At 52.2% G+C, this 18,902-nt stretch overlaps 1 protein-coding gene across 4 annotated transcripts in view; it reads right to left on the minus strand.

The window, feature by feature from the left end:
• The window catches only part of PEBP4 (phosphatidylethanolamine-binding protein 4), a 211,989-nt gene that overhangs the window by 178,772 nt on the left and 14,315 nt on the right, over window positions 1–18,902 (minus strand). Inside the window, exons 1-3 of one of the 4 annotated variants that reach the window (XM_012662968.1) lie at window positions 13,875–13,924; window positions 11,368–11,504; window positions 5,522–5,648 (exon numbers count right to left, since the gene is read on the minus strand). In XM_012662968.1, the coding sequence (XP_012518422.1) occupies window positions 5,522–5,648; window positions 11,368–11,498 (258 nt within the window). In that variant the 5' untranslated portion in view covers window positions 11,499–11,504; window positions 13,875–13,924. Of the gene's footprint in view, window positions 1–5,521; window positions 5,649–11,367; window positions 11,505–11,679; window positions 11,729–13,374; window positions 13,473–13,874; window positions 13,925–18,902 lie in introns of those variants that run through there. The other 3 variants (XM_012662966.1, XM_012662967.1, XM_012662965.1) reach the window with 3 other exon arrangements.

Below are 18,902 nucleotides of genomic sequence, written 5' to 3' on the forward strand. Positions count from 1 at the left end.
ATTAACAGTGTTCCGCTTCACTCTGCAAAGGGTCCTGTGTTGGGTGATAAATCATATGCTCAGCCTCAGCCTCACCCACTGCCTGCCCATCTCAGCAGCTGGAGGGCCATCCGACTCCCCTTCTCCCCTGACATCCTCACTGCCCCCAGCCCCACAGATCCCACCTCCTCACCATCTCCCAGACCCACTCCCACGGCTCACGCCCTCGCCTAAGCTGCTTCAGCAGGGTGGGTCCCTACCTCCAATCTCACCTTCCCTCCATTCTTCCACCTGCTGCCAGAGTGATCTTCCCAAATCGCAAATCTGATCACATTCGCTGACACGCTCCCCTCCTCCCCAGCCTGGCTTCAAGATAAAACCCAAGCCCCACACCAAGGCTCTTGCAGCTTCCTGGCTCCTCCCATGGGCCCCCACCCTCTCCAAGCCTCACCCTCCCCCGGCCGTCCTGGCTCCCGTCCGGCCCTTGCTGGGTGCCTGCTCACTGACGTCCCATGTCCCTGAGCTTGCTGGCTACCTGGCTGTCTCCTCACCTGTACTGTGAGCTCCGGGATGGTGTCTTTCACCTTTGAATCGACAGCACTGGCATGGTGCCTGGCACGCAGTGTACCCTCAGTAATAAGTGAGTCACTTCCCATCCCTAACACCAAATAGCCTGCAGTGGCTGCAGACCCCTGAACCAACGGGCCCCTACCTGTGTGCGCCCGCCCCTCCACTAGATATGCCTGCCTCTGCGCCCCGTCTCTGCCCAGATGCCCATGTCTGCTCCACCCGTCAGGGGCTGCTCCACCAGAATTGTCGCGGGTGTCAGACACTGTGTCCTGCCTCAGTTAATCATTTTGTGGCCACAGCAGCCCCCACTTTTCTGCTCTGTGCGCACAGGGGAGGGTGGGGGTGGGCCGGCAAGCTCCGAGGTCTCCTGCAGAGAGAAGAGTCTGTGACTCCCACCCCCTGTGCAGGTCTCCGGATTTCCAGGCCTCTGTAAAATCTGTGTTGAAACTTGCATTTCTACCACAGGTGGATGAGGGGAGAGGGGGGTCCCTAGGAGACTGCGGTGCAGGCCTGGGCTGGCACAGGGATGTGCTGGCCCTGCCAGGGGGGGCACTCATGGTCACCTGCTTTCCCAGGAGAAGAAATAGGGCCAGAGCCAAGCCTGACTGGAAACCAGAGGGACAGCGGGACAGAACCTTTTGTTCCTGTCCTCTAATGCGATGCACATTCCCCATTTAAAAGGCAATTTCTTCACTTCAAAAGGATTCCAGCTGGTTAAATTTAAGGTGAAGAATAAGCTCCCAGTCAAGAAGGTTCTCAGGGGCCTTTCAGTTTTCATCGGCTTGAGAACTGGATGCATTTAAAAATGTTTGCCTCCTAACGTTTGTCTGAGCGCCAGGGGAGAAAGCTCCTCTTACTCACACCTCTCTCGCTCTCGGCGACGGCTGGCACACGATCCATCCACGTTCCTCTGCACTATTTTGCCTTCTTGTGAACCTGCCTGACTTCCTCCTGCTCTTGCCTGCTTCCCTCCCGCCCTCCAGCTCACACCCAGCCTGGGGGGAGGAGTGAGTCTTGCTGTGGCTCTGGGGTCCACTAGGCTCAGCGACTTTTCTTCAAATGCCCCAGGACAACTTGCAGCTTAAAGAGCCAACCATTGGGCTGACACAGCTCGCAGATCACCCTCCAGGAGATGTTCTTCCACCTGCCATTCATTTATTCACGCCTTCACTAATTCACTCGCTCACCTGGTCACCCAGTCAGCCAACAGTCTCTATAATGCTGGTAGAGACTGCGGGTGGTTCACAGAAGCACAACACAGAGTCTTGCTCTCCTGGCTTATAGAGTGGTTGAAGCTATGAGAGACATGAATGAGCAACCACAGTACAGATGGAAGTAGACACCCAGTTTAGAGGGTGGGGAACATTTGAAAAGCTCAGAGAAAGAAGGGATCAGCCGGGGATGCAGGTGGAGCCCAGAGGGAGGCAGTCAGGGAAGGCTTCCTAGAGGAGGAAGCATTTTGATGGAGGCAGGGTCCAAAGACGCCAAGGGTGGGAAAGTGGCCTGTCCCATGCCCGCTGCCCCTCCTTCCAGGGGCCTCAGGACTTGCTTTGGGGGCTCCCTGGGCAAGTCTGCAGGCAGCCGCTGCTTTGGTGGTGGTGTGTCTGTCACCTTGGAAGGAAGGCACCCTCCCCACACAGCCAGTCACCAACTCCTGCCCTTCTCCATCAGGACCCGGGCCCAGAGGAAACGTCTTCATCCTCTTTTCTGTCTTAAGTACTCAGGATCCCCTCGTCCCAGACAATAGCTCTCCCCAAGCTCGCCAGTCACACTTACTCTGCGGGCTTTGTTCCCTCAGTCCCATAAGGGAAGCTCCAACCACCACTTTCCTCAGCCAGCACTGTCCTGCCTGCCTTCCCTTTCCATTCTAACTGGGGAAAGTGTCCCTTTGCCCACCCCCCACTCGACCCCACTGGCTGTGCCAGCTCCCCTGATGTCTCCATTAGAGCCCTGCCAGGGGTCCTCTGGCCAAGCCCGTGGGCTCCGGCATTGGGCAGACCTGGGTTTGAACTCTGGCTCTGCCACTTTCCGGCTCTGCACTTGGCCAGATTACCTACATCCAGGGACGCTCTTGTGTTTCCTCCCCAACATCTTTCCCCACCTGCTAAACGCCACCTCGACTCTCCTCCAGGGCAACCAGCATCCTCTGCTCTCGCTCCTTGTGGATTAAGTGCGGCTGCCCAGGGCCACCGTTTGGTTCAAGGGTGGGCATGTGACCCACGCAGGACAAGTCCCCTGACTTTTAATGGTTGGAAAGTGTCAGTGTATTTCCACAGGGATTGACAAACTGGTCAGACACAAACCTGAGGCTGCTGGGGCCACGATTGTCACCACAAGGAAAAAGTCTATTTACAAACAAAAACAGCAGAGTCAAGAGACAGATTTCTAGCGACATTGGGCACCTGGATCCAGCCACACCTGGATTTTGTGAACCAATGAGTTCCCCCTCTTTTTGGGGTGAAGCCAGTTTGAGTTGGCTTTTTGTCCCTAGCCACTAACAGTCTTGACTAAACAAATACTTAACTTGCAGACTTCATGAGAGAATTAAATGAAACGAGCATGAATAGTCCCAGAATAAAGTGGCAGTCAATGGATGGGAGCTTTCGATAACTCACTGAATTTGCCTTCTCATGGGCCTGTTACGTTTTCATAAACTATAGTTACAGAGTAGTATTAATATAACATTACTTTTTCGTTTGTCCCACAGCTTCGACCACAAGTTCCTTTGTGAAATCTTTCCCTCCCTGTGATCTTTCCTGATCACAGCTCAGTGTCCTTCCCAAGTCTCTGTGTTCCAGACCCGTTTTCTGCCCTACCCCACCCCCGGGCTGACTGGATGGGTTTGTGAACAGTGGGAGATTTCAGAACATGGCAGGGGCGACATCGTCTCTGTGTCGTGGGCCCATAGCCCAGGACAGTCAGCATCGACCGAACCCAATCAGAGCAAAGGCCTTCCCCGAAGGCCACCGGCGCTCAGAAGGTCTGCACTGCCATCTAGTGGACGTCTGCAGTAATAGCAGCAGGCGGAAAGGAGCCCTTTGCCCAGAAGCCCCTGGAGACCGTCACCGGCCTGTGAAAGGATCTGGCCCTCTCTCCACCGGAGGAAAAACCAGAGGACAAGTGGATTAACGGTGAAACCGAGAGTCCTTCCCCACGGGGTAGCATACACTCTTCCCTAAGAGACTGGGTTCTTGCCCTGAGTCTGTGGCCCTTCGCCTCCTGTCCCAAGGGTTAGAATCACAGCAGCCTCCCTTTCTCTGCTCCTTTTGGCTGTCCACAGTGTGACCTGGACCAAGGGTCCCCGGGCAGGAGGGCCGATGTGTGCACACCATGGGTGTGCATGTGTGCTCACATGTGTGTGCACATGTGTGTGTGTGTGGCAGGAGAAGACACCCAGAAGGCTTCCTCGTTGCTCACTTGCTGGGTCTCCCAAGGGAAAGGATGTTTGTCACATTTGCAAACAGGACAACCTATCAAAGCTTCATGATAACAGCCTCACGAATTGTGAGACATGGCCGGGCACGGTGGCTCACGCCTATAAACCTAGCACTCTGGGAGGCTGAGGTGGGAGGATCGCCTGAGGCCAGGAGTTCAAGACCAACCTGAGCACGAGCAAGATCCCATCTCTACAAAAAATAGAAAAATTAGCTGGGCGTGCACACCTGTAGTCCAGAAGGAAGACTGCTTGAGCCCACAAGTCTGAGGTTGCATTGAGCTATGATGATGCCACTGCACTCTAGCCTGAGCAACAGAGTGAGACCCTGTCTCAAAAAAACAAACAAAAAAAAATTGTGAGACATATCACAGTCTATTTGGTCTCTGATAGTAGAAAACACTTCAAGAAAGAAAGGAAAGCTTTGTCCTGCCCCCTACATCCAAGTAATCCGTGCGCCACTGCCCTCCAAGCTTGTGGCCTTGCTGTGTTTATGCTGACCACTGTCAGGCCTGCCTAGGGCAGCACGAGAGGGAGGAAGAACGCCTGGTGGCCGCTCCCTGCTACGCTGCACAGAAGGATCCAGAAGGTCCACTTTGGTGTGTGTGCTTAGTCACATCCTGACCACGACGCTTCCATCTCCATGCATTTGTGACCTGAGTCCTGGTCACATCCCAGTCCTGTGCCTAGGGTGACGCCAGCACCTCCTGCCTTAACCCAGCAGAAAGCAAGAAGACAACCACCACTGACACTTTGGGGGCTCAATCTGGCCCAAGGGTCAAGAAAGGAAGAAGTAGCGACCAGAAGACCAGAACAGCACCAGGAGGACATGCTCTGGCTGCTGGGGGCAATGGCAGCCCCATTTCCCACGTCCGCGACGCTTCCCCAGGCTTCCCAGATCCCCAAACCAAGGGAGGCTTCCAGAACAGGATCGTACTAATCACTTCCCAATAAAAGAAACGGTTGCCTCCAATTCCTAAAATGCTTTGTTCTTCTATTTTAGACAACTTTGGGTGAAAGAAGAGCGTCTCATACTGCAACAGCCGAGCACCAAGATGCGTCGACCTCTACTTGTTTGGCCTACTTGGGAAGCTCTGTCCTGGTGCGTACGAGCTTCTCTCTGGCTCAGATCTTTCCGAAAGCCCAGCCTGTGCACCGTGAGAGAGGACTCCTCTCTCACCCCCACCCCTTCCTTGTCTCTGCCGACTCCAAAGCACACGCCAGCGGGCCTCCGTGTTGCCTCTGCAGAGCCAGATGTGGGGGCTCAGGGGTTTCAGGGGAGCAGGAAGAGGCCTGGGTAGAGTGGTCTCAGACAATCACCAAAGATCTCAGCCTGCAACTGTCCCTAGGCCCCCAGCCTCCTCCCCAAGGCCATGGGACCACTCTAGGGAAGGCACATCCTTATGACAACAGCCATCTGGTACCACCACACCCAACTCAGATGACTCTGTACGCAGCTTCAAGTCCCCAGATGAGCAAGCTCAGAGGAGAGTCAAGATCCCCCATCTCTCCCCTTTCAGGCCAGCCCTTCTTACTCACGTCCAAGGCCCCCGGGAACTTGACTATGGGATCAGGCCAGTAGGTGATCTTCTGTCTGTAGTTGTTGCAGTCAGGAACATATTTGCAGCCAATGCTCCCCACCTCCGGGTAGACAATTTCAAGACCCCTGTAAGAGACAGAGGAGGTTGCCCTGTGTCAGAGTTTTAGAGCAGCCTGGGGTTCACAAACTTTCAGTCTAGCACTGTTGGGAATACAAACTCGAATAGGATTAAATCCTAAACTTACCACTAACCAGTTGTGTGACCCAGGAGTTACTTGACTTATTTGTGCCTCAGTTTCCTCATCTGTAAAATGGGGACACCGATACCTCTCTAACAGGATTGGTGTGAGGAGCAAAGTAGTGGCCAGTGTCTAGGACAGAGCCTGGCATGCCGGGAGTGGTCAGGAAGTGTCAAACCTCATCAGCGTTTACTTCCCAAGAAGAATATACATCCTTAGGCAAACTTGGTCAGCATCTTTAAAACAGGACTGGGTTTATAAGAACAATATTTACATGCTGCTTTTCAGGAACGCTCCTGTTACAGAAAGAAAGGTTTAGCAAGTCAGCACAGGCTCCTTCGTGGGCAGAGACCTCTCTCCCCTAAACGATCGAGAGCTCCTATGCCTGAAATCCCACCGTTAGTTGAATAATGCACTTCTTCGGGTTAAGCGTTGAGCTAGATTCTCTTTCGAAATGCAAATATCCCTTGGGAGTAAAATATCTCATCACTGAGACTGTAGTAGGAACCCGTTTATCTATGTGCTCCCTGAGAAGAGGGCCTGAACAGCAGAACAGTGTTCTGAGAAGCTGGTTTCCCGGAAGGGAAGACAATGTAGTGTAGACCAAGGAGACGGAGGCTGCTCCACTTCACCAGGGCTGGCCTTCGCCACTCACCTATATTTGAAACTCAGAAACGCAGGCCAGACTTTCCAAAAGATATTTTTTAAGCTTCTTTCACTTGTCCTTCTGTTATATTTTGTCACCAAAACCCAGGGTCTCTGTAGGTTTCACTTGGTGAAGACAATTCATTGAGAAAGAAGGGGTGGAAGGGCAGGGGTTACAGGTCCCCAGCATGGCTGAGCTGTTCCGCCGCCTGTAGTGGCCACCCACAGCTGTCCACAGTGCCCTGCTGGGGCAACAGCCAAAGGAGACCCGTGAGGATGTGATGGAGGGGAGCTCCCTGAGGTTGGGGCCTGGGGTTAGGACAAGGGTGGCTTCTGCCCTTCCAGAGGCTCCTGCATTCCAGCCTTGGGCAAAGGCCACCAAGCCCACAGCACTTCCATGGACCAGCACACCCAATGCCCGCACCCAGGCGCTCTGGTCCCACGAGTCATTGGCTTGCTGAGCATATTTGCTTCTTTCACTCTTCCCGTGTTTACGGTGATTCCTTTTGGACGGCATGGTTTTAGCAGCTTTCGAAGACATTTTAGAGGGTGGCTTTTCATTTATCTTCATAGCAGCATTTTAAGGAACGTTGGGTTTGTATCTGTTGCAGCTCCTTGGCACTGCAGCTATCGAGATGTGAGGCAGAGAGAGGGGACCCTCCAGCGACAGAGAGACGGACAGTCAGCACACAGCATAGGCTTGGGAAACAATGGGGGATGGGAAGGAGGTGAACTGAGGGCAGGGGGTCCCTCCACCCCCAGAACAGGTGTCCCCTCTCCATCCTGGTACAATTGCTGCCAATGTTTAAGGAGTTAAACAAGTGAAATCAGCAAGTTGCTATCTGGTGAGTGGGCCTAGAGCCACAGGGAGCGCCCTGACAGGACAGGGAACATGCCGGGGAACCAGGGATTAGATCGTGTCCCTGTCCTTCTCATCACATCCATGGGCGCCGCCAGCCCGGCATTTCAAGATGGTATATTTCTCCACATAGGAGGACACGCTGAGGGGCGTGCGCAGGCCTTTGTCCTGCTCAGTAGTTTTATCAGAGGCTTGGAGAAAGGACACAGAAGGCACATATATTTGATTTGCAGACGGCGCAGAGTTGATGATCGATTCAGATGATCAAATGGTCAAATAAACTTAAAAGAAGATCTGGACAAGCCAGAGATGCACCGAATTAAAAATTATAATTAGTGAGAATACACTTTAAAATCTGTATCCACGTCCAAAAACCTTGAAGGTGCCACCTGCTTGCGTGCCCTTGCTGCTGTGGTTCATCCGACAGGGGACACATTCTCATTTCCACCCTGAGATTTGGGGGACCTCCTGATCTCTTTGACAAGACTTGGAGGCGCCCCAGATATTGGAGTGAACAAAGCAGTGGCCCTGGTCCCAGCCTGGCCACTAACGAGCACTGCATAGGGACTGGGGGCAAAGGGAATGGCGTTTACTGGGCCACCCCAATAGGTCAGTTGTACCACGTATTATTCATTTAATGCAGCGATGCCTCAGACCAGCTATTATCACTATTCTCATCTGCCGGATGACTAAGCTGGGAAACCGTAGGACAATAAATGTTTGCAGCCGCTAAGTTTTGGGGTAATTTGCTGTGCAGCAACAGACAGCTAATACGATGGGTTTGTCCGTACGTCCCCCCGTACCACACGGCCTCCCTCATGAGTCACTTGGTTTCTCCAGGCTTCAGTTTGAGCCAGATGGTCTCTTGAGTCTCTTTGTCATGGTAAGAATTGAATCAGAGAAACACAGCTCCCCAGCCGTACTGGGGGAAGGGCTCAGAATCTCAGCTGCCCCAAAGTGAGTGCTATGGTCTGAGTGTCGGTGTCCCCCCCAGATGCATACGTTGGAACTTAATCCCCAAAGTGATCACATTAAGAGGTGGGACCTTTAGGAGGTGATTAAGTCACCCTTATAAAACACATCCATATAAAAGAGGGATTAATGCCCTTATAAAACAGGCTGAAGGGACCTGCCCTTTCCTTCTGCCATGTGAGGACGCAGCAAGAAGGCACCGTCTCTGAAGCAGAGAACAAGCCCTCACCAGACCCTGAATCTGCCGGCGCCTTGACCTTGGACTTCCCAGCCTCCAGAACTGCGTTCGATACATTTCTGTTGTTTAAAATTGACCCAGTCTAAGGGCCGGGCGCGGTGGCTCACACCTGTAATCCTAGCACTCTGGGAGGCTGAGGCAGGTGGATTGCTTGAACCTAGGAGTTCGAGACCAGCCTAAGCAAGAGCGAGACCCCATCTCTACTAAAAATAAAAAAATTAGCCAGGTGTGGCGGTGTGTGCCTATAGTCTCAGCTATGTGGGAGGCTGAGGTAGGAGGATTGCTTGAGCCCAGGAGTTTGAGGTTGCTGTGAGCTAGGCTGAGGCCACTGCACTCTACTCAGGGCAACAGAGTGAGACTCTCTGTCTGTCTGAATGAATGAATGAATAAATAAAAATACTTTATATAAAATTGACCCAGTCTAAGGTATTCTTGTTATAGCAGCCGAATGGACTAAGACAAAAAGGGTGACAGCTCTCATGGGATGTGAGGCTGCCTTCACAGAGGGGGATCTGGTGGCACCCCGCCTTTGTTGCACGGTGCTCACTGTGAAAATGTGGGGCACCACACTTTAAAAGAGCAGTAACCGAGGCCCCCGAGGAGGAGCTGAAGGGCCGGGAGTGGCGGCCCAGGTTGGGAGGAGCTGGGGGTGAAGGTGCACGGCCTGGCGTCTGTCTCCAAACACGCAAAGGACCATCAAGAAGAGAAGAAACTAGACTAGTTCTGTGCAGCTCCGGGGCCCACACTAGAGAGAAGGGACTGAAGTTACAGAAGAGCAGCCAGTGCCCTAAGATAAGGATGGACTTTCCGAAGGGTAGAGCTTTTCGACACAAAAGGAGGGGGCTTTGGGTGGCAGCTCCCATCATTGGGGGAGTCCCTAGGGCTGCCTGTATGGGCTGTTAGGTGGATTCATCCACTGGGCGCAGGGTTGGGTGACCATGGTGCTGAGACTGAGCCCGGGGTCCTGACCCCTGGTGGTTTTGTGTCTAGCCCGGGGTATCTCAGAGGTAGGCAAGGTCTGATTCCCGAGGAGCTCCTCCCTTAACAATGTTGTCACACTGCTTGTCACGGTACATACAAGTCCTCCTTTATAAATTGCTACCTTTAGGTGCTGCGTCCTATCTTCAACAACTCCCCATTAGACTCCAAACACCCAGGAGAGGAGTGGCTTCTCCAGGAGGCCTCCTGGCAAGGTCAGAAGTCGGAGCTGAGCAGGGATCGGGGCGGGGGCCCAGGGCAGGAGGTACCATTCTCTCTTCTGGGGTTTGGTATGTCCACGATGTGGTTTCATTTTGGTGATGATCTCTTACAAATAAAAATCTTCAGCAGTAGTAATGACAAAGCTTCCCTTTTGCAATGATGGCTTACAATCCAAAGACATCTTAGCATTCAGGTTTAGGGTCATAAATCCATGTCTCTGCTGGCATATTCCAGGAGTCCTGAGAATGGCCCCCCTGGCTTGAGTCTAAGAGGTGCTGGGCCCAGGATGAGGGTTGTCAGAGGAAGTGGGGGTTGGGGGAGAGAGAAAGTGTGGAGTCAGACAAGGGGGCAGACCCTGGCTCTACCACTTCTGAGCCATGTAGGCACCGTGGGCAGGTTCCTTAATCTTTGGGGACACTTCATCTGCAAAATGGGGATGATAGTACCTACTCCGTAGGTTCCTTGTGACAGAGAAGTGAGTCAAGCAGACCAGGCACCAGCAGAGCGCCTGGCACATGGCAGGTGTCCTGGAGCTTCCCATGTGTGCACGAGTCACCAGGGTACCAAGATGTGGACCTCCGCAGGGCAGAGCCTAGGGTCCCAGGCTGGCCACTCCAGTGCCTGCACAGACATCCTCATTTCCTAGGTGTTCCACAGTGTGGGAGACGTGGGGAAGCACTGAGACAATCCCTAATGGGGCCATCACTGCGGCCCAGTCCTGCCTGGCGCTGGCCCAGCTGACCCCTCCAGCTCACAGGGGTTCAACCTTGCCCTTCTAGGTGTGAGAAGCCTGCCTGCCCCTGGGTCCGCTCAACAGAGCACCTAGAAAATTAGAGCCTGCATGTGAGAAACAGCCATGTTTCTCTTCTCTCTCCCACACAAAAACTTCACCCAAACTGTTTAACAAGATTCTTTGAAATGTACTGATATGAACAAAATTTGTTACTTTTTTTTAAGGATTCAACTACATAACTTTTAAAGAGAAGGCACTTATTTATTGCAATGTTTGCCAAAATCCAAATGTATAGAAGAAGGAGTAAGAAGTGAGAGTTCTCTCTCTCTCCCTCTTCCATTTCTCAGAGACGGGCTCAGTCGGGTGTCCCTTCTCCCAGGCCAGAAGACTGGCAGCAAAGAGGCCTGGGGAGCCCTCCGAATGACCCAGGGGTCCAGCAAAATGAAGACTTGCTTTTCTAGCGAGCAGACAGTGAGGAGAGAGCTGAACTTTTCATTCGACCCAGAGTGGGAGCGGCTTGTGCCCTTGGAAGGGAAGAAGCTGGCCTTGGCCAGCCTCGTCACTGGGCTCCGTCCAGTGCCACACTCCCTACGGGGCCCCCTGTCCCAACACTCCTGGGGCCCATTATGGAAAAAAAATCTCTCACACGGGCCCCAGAGGGCCTCTCTCTGGGTCCCAGCGGGAAGGGTAAGGCCAACCCCCACCAAGGCCCCTCACATTTGGAGGACCGGAGGGGAGCCAACCCACATCCACAGCCCTCTTGGTCGGAGAAGTGCTGTCTGGAAGGCAGGGAGGAGCCTGTTTCAAAGTCCCTTTCTCAGCGCCATCCTCCAACAGGGTGGTCTCCAGATCTAACACCTGTTTGGCCTTTCTCAAGAAAGTGGGCTTAGGAGATAGTGCTCCTTGGTTCTGGAAACACCCCTCCCTGGGATCTGCCCACCCAGCCTCCCCTGCCTTACTTGCACAGGACAGCGTCTTCCTCCGGCAAGGGCTCATAGGCACACGGGCCGTTTTCTTCCTCGTCTCCAGTGACCACCAGCACAAGACCCAGCAACAGGGCTGCTGTCGGCAGCCTCATTTTCCAACCCATGGGCACCTGGAACAAAAGGAGCTTTAGAGTAGCTGGACCCCCTGCAGGGGGCTGCCTGCCCACTGCCCATGTCCCTCCCCAGGGGCCCACCTGGTGGGGCAGAGACCTCTGGTAAGTGCAGGGAGAGGGCCGAGCAGCTGTCTGGGCTCCAGCAGCTAATCTGCCACCCGGACACGAGTACCTTGGGAGGACCTGGGCCTCCTCCAAGCTGGACTCAATTTGCAACCCTGGCGGACGCTTCTCCCCTGGCAGGCCTCGGCTTTGTTGTCACTCTTGTCCTGGCTGCCAGGGCAGAGAGCAGGCTGCAAAGTAGACGTGTTTATGTAAGCCTTTCAGTGCAGCTCCTTGTCCTGCCCCTGCACTTGCACTGGGTGTGGTCAGCTGGCCAGGGACAGCTTGCTCCTTAACTCTAAGGCCAGCCCTAGGACACTAGGGACCTCAGGCTCTGGGCTGGGGGTGGGGTTTGGGGGTTGGGCTGCGCTGTGCTCCTCAGACTGGCTCTGCCTCTCCTGGCCCCAGTACCTCCAACACCTGTCCCAAGGTAGAGGTGGCTGGAGACAGCCACCCCGTGTAGGAGGGCTGCAGCAAGGGTGGGGGCAGAGGCATCCCGGCCTGAGGCCAGCTCTGAAGGGCCAGCGGAGGACAGGAGGGTACATCTGGCTGCACCTTGCAGCTGTGCTGAACTCAGCACTCTCCCAAAATAACAGCCTCTGGAGAAGGAGTCCTGCGGAGCTGCTGGGGGCTCAGAAGGGGGCAGCCTGCCCCAGCACTGCTCCACCGCTCCAGGAGGGAGGGGCGGAGCCCGCAGAGCAGCCTGCATTCCCTCAGGGAACAGCCCTGCTGCCAGTGTGTGGGACTCAGATTAGAGCCAGAGCAGGCAAGGGAAGATCAAAGGCGCCTCCCCACAGCTTTTCCCAGCCTCTGCTCTCGGTCCTCTCAGAGGCAAGATGGGAGGCTGCTCCACCAGCCGGCAACTCAGGACTCCTGGCTTGTGCTCTGAGCTCTGCCTGGGCTCTGCAGAGGAAGCCACTGTGCCTCCCTAGAATGAACAACTTTTCCCCCTCAAAAACAAGTAAAATGACTCCTGTCACCCCTGTGCCTTGCTAAGTAAGATGAGCTCAGAGCTATAAAGTATCTGCACCTAGATCTTTAGGAAACTATTTTCAGCATAGCCTGCTTTCTGCTTCAATTCCTGCCTCCAGGATCCCAACCTCTAGCAAAAAGTCCCCCTTTGGGGCTACCAATTAAACACATTTTTCAGTCATTAGGCACCCTGAAGTACGACCAGGACTCCCCCACAGAGAGTTTATTCCCAAAGTCTTCCCTGCTGGAAAGTGTCTAATAGTAGCCTCCTCACAATATCATTGTCAGGATGAAGTGAAATGAACTAGAAATGAACCAGAAATGAACTAGAAAGCACTCAGTAGGGTGCCTGGCACATAGAAAATGCTCAATAATTTATGGGTAGTGCAGGCATTCTCCCACAGATCCATGTTCACTCATTTATTCATTCACTCATTTGCAATCCATTTCACCCATAGGTATTGAGCACCTGCCACGTGCCTGTCCCATGTGGGACCCTGGGGTATATAGTTTGAGCACGGGCCCTGTCATGCAGCTCACAGAGCGGCCAGAGCCAGAGGATGCTGCTTCCAGAAGGGTTGCCCAAGGCCAAGAGACTCTTCCAAGCGGCAGCCACTAGAGAAGCCAAAATGCCCGGAGGCGGGGGAGTGTCGTTGGGCCCACCCACAACAGCCATCCTTCCGCATTCTACGTGCGAGGCACTTCTATCACTGAGTCCTCATGCCAGTCCTCTGAAACAGACACTATTATCAGCCCATCTTACACAGAACGGGGCACAGAGGGGTAAGCTGACCTGATTTGGGTCACACAGCTCGTAAGTGTGGGATTCGAATCCAACCTGGCTTCAGAGTTGGCGCTCTTAACCACTCCGGTCCACTGCCCCCTACTGGCGTAGGGCCCCCCCCCTCCGAACTCCCTCCATATTCCCTTTGCTCTAGGGAGGAGATCCCAGAATCCTTCACGTGACCCATGATGCCCTGCGAGATCCAGCTCTTCCGGCCTCTCTAGCCGTCTTTGCCTCTCACATGTTAGCTCCGCCCCAGCCCCGTGGGCCCCGGCCCCACGCCCCACCCGCTTGGGTGGGTGGCCGAAAGGTCCTTTCCTCAGGAAACTGACTTCCCAGGCTTAATTAGCTTCCTGCTCTACACAATCAGAGCACCTTACTTCTTTCCTCCTTATTCTTATATATTTGCAATAAATTATTTTGTAGTTATTTGCTTAGTGATAGTGCCCCGGCCTCTAATCTCCCGACAAGCAGCCCCGAGTCTGTGTCCTGCGTTCCAAGCACGCTACCTGGCCTATATAGGCGCTTAATAAAATGCTTGTTGAAATGCAGGAAAAACTTGCCACATCTGTTTCTGATCCTCCTTATTTTCACTTAACAGCTCCTAAGTCCCTGTAAACATTACTATTCCTACTACCCACTCACGTTGGCCCGTAGCCCTGGGTCCCTCTTGGTTATTTATCTAACCTCCTCCGGCTTGTTTTCGTACAGAGAGATCTGGCAGAATGCAGTGGTTCTCGGTGTTTTCAAACCCTGTCATTCTCTTGGGGATTCACCGGACTTGGCTTCATACTTGTGTGAACTTAAGTAAAATCTTAAGACTTCCCGTCCCCGCACCGGCTGACTGAATGGACCCCCTCTTTGCCAAGGGGATACCCCAAAACTGAGTTGCCAGCCATGAGGAGGGAGGTCAGACATGCCTCATCATGCCCCCCTCCCTTCTTATACATATCCCCTGGAACTCATTAACAGGCCTAAGGCTTATCAAGACAAACCTGCAGGTCCTCCATATACACAGCAAATCACTTGAGTCCGGGTATGTGTCCTGTGGTTTGCCTCTGATTAACAGACTTCCTTATCTTAACTCAAGCATTTCCTTTCTGCTGACTCCTGGTCTTTTAGACAATGCCTAACTCTTTCAGCCAATTGTCAACTAAAGAATTCCCAAAGCCACCTCTGCACAGCTATGCTGTCCATAGGGGCACCTTTCTCTCCCACGCCATGATCCACCTGGCTAACTTTCGCCCACCCTTCAGGTGCTACTTAAACATCACCTCCTTCAGAAAACCTTCTTGGACTTCCTCTCATATCCACAGACAGCATCTGTAATACGTCCACCAGGATATTGCTATCTGGCCATTTTTGCCTATTTACTTGTACTTCTCTGCCACTAGACTGTCACCTTTGTGGGGCAGGACTCTATGCAGCCTATGAATTGCTGTGTCTGCCCCCAGCACAGTGCCTGGGAATAGCAGGTGCTCAGTTACCAAGTGAGGAAGAGAGACAATAAGGGAGGTGGGAAGATACTAACTTCCTAAAGACCATGCTTTCCCCTCTGTTAACGAAGGGTCTCACTTGAGCTCCAGCGGCTGCATTGCTGCTCCCTCCATAGCCATCCATGGCTCTGCCACTTCTGCTCTAGCTTTCTGTGCACATAGTTCATCCTGTAATGGCCCCATTTATCTCTGCATTCCCTACAGAGCTTTAAACATAGCAGATGCTTAGTAAATAGATAAATAAGCACACACATTTAAAAACCATATGCTGTTAACAGACTGTTCTGACCTTTGATTGTCCTTCATATTTAAAGAATGGGAAAGAAGGCCGGGCACGGTGGCTCCTAGGACTCGGGGAGGCTGAGGTGGGAGGATCACTTGAGCTCAAGAGTTCAAGACCAGCCTGAGCAAGAATGAGACCCCGTCTCTACTAAAAATTGAAAAAATTAATCAGACAGCTAAAAATGTATAGAAAAAAATTAGCCGGGCATGGTGGCATGTGCATGTAGTCCCAGCTACTCAGGAGGCTCTGAGGATCGCTTGAGCCCAGGAGTTTGAGGTTGCTGTGAGCTATGATGACGCCACGGCACTCTAGCCCGGGCAACACAGTGAGACTCGGTCTCAAAAAAAAAAAAAAAAAAAGAAAGGAAGGAAGAGCATCAAAGATGAAGTAAATGAAAGTAAAATAAAATATTTTATTTTTCTTACTCTTAATTGACCTAATAAATAATCGTTTAACATGATAAGAACAAGGATGTACTGAGTGATTATAGCTCGTGTTAAGTGGAATGAATGCTAGCAATACTGAAAGGATTGGGAGGAATGAATGGAGAACCCTCTGTCATAGGTATCTGTGCTGGCTCTGTTGTTGTTTTAAGAAATGCTTGGCAGGCCGGGCGCAGTGGCTCACTCCTGTAATCCTAGCACTCTGGGAGGCTGAGGCAGGAGGATCCCTTGAGCTCAGGAGCTTGAGGTTGCAGTGAGCTGTGATGACGCCACTGTACTCTAGCTGGGGTGACAAAGTGAGCCCCTATCTCAAAAAAAGAAAATAGCTTGCCTTCCTTCTACCAAGCAGAAGATAGAGGAATTGGTGGTGGCAGTGGTGTCACGGGCAGAGAGAGCTCCAGAGATGTATTTTCCAAGCAGTTACACACTCCAGGAGTCAGGGGAGTATCTGTGGGATAAATCCAGCCCCAGCCCCGGCCCCATCGCTCCATTTTCCCAAAGGTCCTGCTACACCTCTGGCTAGAGGGCCCCCTTCACTCTAGGGACATGAACTCTCCTTTTAGGTAGCCCCAGCTTGCTGACTTAACAATAAGTCTATTTCTTCAGTCCTATATTGTAAATATTAATGAATCACTGTGCTCACGGAATGGAAAGCTCTGAGACGCTATGAAATAATGGTGCCTCACACATTCGTTTGCCGCCATGTCAGCCTTGAAAGGTTGAACACTCTGCCTGTTCTTGTGGAGGGGAAAATTGAACTTAGAGCCCACCAGAGCTGTGTATTTATTTACCTCCCCGCCTCCTTCTGGGGATAGATCCAGTCTCTGGTTCTCCCCACATTTCTAAGGGCGGGAGGAGATAGGGACTCTTCTTCCTATTTCGGGGAAGGGGAAGTGAGGACCCCACAAGGAAAAGGAACTCGCTAAGTCCCTCACAAGTAAGGCCTGCCTGAAATCAGCGATGCTCGTGCCAGCCCAGAACGCCAGCAGGGAGAAAGGTGTCAAAGTGTCCTTTCAGGGGAGAGTTAGAGAAATGTTTGATGCTCAGAGACAGGTACCTAGAAATGCCATGAATAATGCCTCGAATGATTGCCTCAAATCATGTTAGAGTAAAGAAATTGGAAATATCACCCTTAACACTAATTTCTATTAACTTCCTAGGCCAAGTTCCTATCTCTGAGACTCTCTGTCTCTCTGTCTGTCTGTCTGTCTCTCTCTCTCTGGCTTGTGGAAAGTCCCTACCTCACACCACCAGGGGAGAAGAGCCCTTGTCACTTACCCAGAGCAGTGTGGGAGCTGTTGGGTGGTGGCTGCTGGAAGGCCAGAAATCTTGGCAGGTTTGTGGGCTGGACAAGGTGGGGAGAAAGTTCTCTCCAGGATGCCCCACAATTTGGGCCCTTAAGGCGATCAGGGTCTGCTGGTGTCGAGAGTTTGGGAGTGTTCAGGAAGGTTCCTGGAGCAGCAGGAGGAGAGGCAGCAGTTGGCCGTTGGGGAGGCAGTTGGGGAAGTTCCAGGGAAGTTCCAGGGAGGAGCTAATACATAGAGCAGGAGAATAGGAAAAGAAGAGAATAAGAAAAGAAGGGTGGGTGGGTTTTCCTGCATTCCTCCTTCCAAAGATTCTAAGGAAAAGAGTAGAAATTGCAGAGACAATTTTCTTACTGTTTCTCCTAACTTTCAACATACGCTGTGAAGCAGGCAGAAGGGACACCAGAGATGAAGAGAGAAAGCTGCAGAGGAGTATAGAGAGAAACCACTGAGACCAGACTCCAGAGAAAGATGTCTAGCATTTGACCATGTGAAGCAAAAGGCGTGCAGCCACAGATAGCAGAGAGGCGGGATTGGCAACCTTCCTCAGAGTTCCCAATCTGCAGGGATGGGGGGATTTGGAACCTTCCCCTTGCCCAACAAGTGCAGCCTGGAGCCTGCAGAAGAATGGAGAACAGCCCCCTCCTCTTCAAAGCCAAGTCTTCCAGGCTGGCTCAGACTTAGGTTTCCACAGGTAACGTTCTAGCAAACAGGTGACTAAGCCCAGGGCAAGTCTCTGGTTTTCAGGACCTGGGCTTCCTGCTGTTTTAAATAACCATACCTGGAACCACAACCTTGCTTTCCTTCTAGGGAGTTCCTTCCAGAAAAATCAAGGAATTGTTACCAAAAGCTCAGCCCTTGTCCACAAGGGCTGCATCAGAAGAATGAGAACAAGCAGTTGGGGAGAAGGAAAGAGAAGTTTATTCCTTTGCCAGCAAAGAAGGAAAAATGGTAGACTCTCATCTCAAAATCCAAATTTTCCTGAACATAAGCAGAAATACAGAGCTTTTATAGGGAGGGCCCTCAGTTTTAGGCTACTGTGTTAATGATTCTAATCGTGCCATCTCTGCCAAAGAAAAGCCTGTGACCTCCGCCCACCTGGGCCCACCTGGGAGGTTGGCTCTGGCCTGGGATGGCTGAACTGTCTCCTGTAACACAAAGAACATAAGACACTCTCCCTGCCCGAGGTGGGGATGCAGGCCAGGCTGCAGTTCCCAAAAAGAATGGGGAAAGTTTTAAGGAGACAGAAAATATTTTTGTGTTTTTTTCCTGTTACATATTCCCCACTCTCAATTTCATGCTTCCATATATGGGAGGAGGGGCGACTACTCTGTTACAGAATCAGTAGAAATTCATACACTAAACCAGTGGTTCTGCACTGCAGACCACCTGAGAAGTTTCTGAAAAATATCAATGCCTGGCCCCAACCCAGATGAATTGCACCAGAATCTCTGAGGGTGAGACCCAAACGTGGGTATTTTTAAATGCTTCCCAGGTGACTCCAATGAGGCTAGAGAGTCCCTGTATTAAATGTAGATGAATGGCAGGCACCTGGCAGGGGCTGAAGGTACAAAGATGAACGAGCTCTCGATGAACTCACAGCTTAGCGCAAGAGAGATAAGCATCAAACCAAACAACCAACAATGAAACTACCATCTGCCCAGTGCCAACTTCATCATAGAAGCAGCCCAGGGGGAAAGAGGAGGGTGTGTTCATCATGTGTTTTCTCTTCTGTATTTTATGATGGTTTGACATCTTGGGGGCCTTACTGACCTGGGAGGGCCTGTCCCTCCCAGGCTAGCTAATTCCTGGAGATAGTAAACAACATGTCTCCTAATCACACCTACCATATGCAAATCAACCAATCCAGAGCCCATCTCCCAGGCACTTCCTTTATCAGACATTGAGCCAATATTCCCCCTGCCCTAAATCACCCCAGGGCCAGGGAGCAGAGTGTAGGGACCACCCCTATGGTCCAGAGCCCATGAACATTATGCAAACTCGCCAATCC

The sequence above is a fragment of the Propithecus coquereli genome, unplaced genomic scaffold, assembly GCF_000956105.1.
Source record: "Propithecus coquereli isolate 6110/MARCELLA unplaced genomic scaffold, Pcoq_1.0 Scaffold79, whole genome shotgun sequence".
Taxonomy (NCBI): Eukaryota; Metazoa; Chordata; class Mammalia; order Primates; family Indriidae; genus Propithecus; species Propithecus coquereli.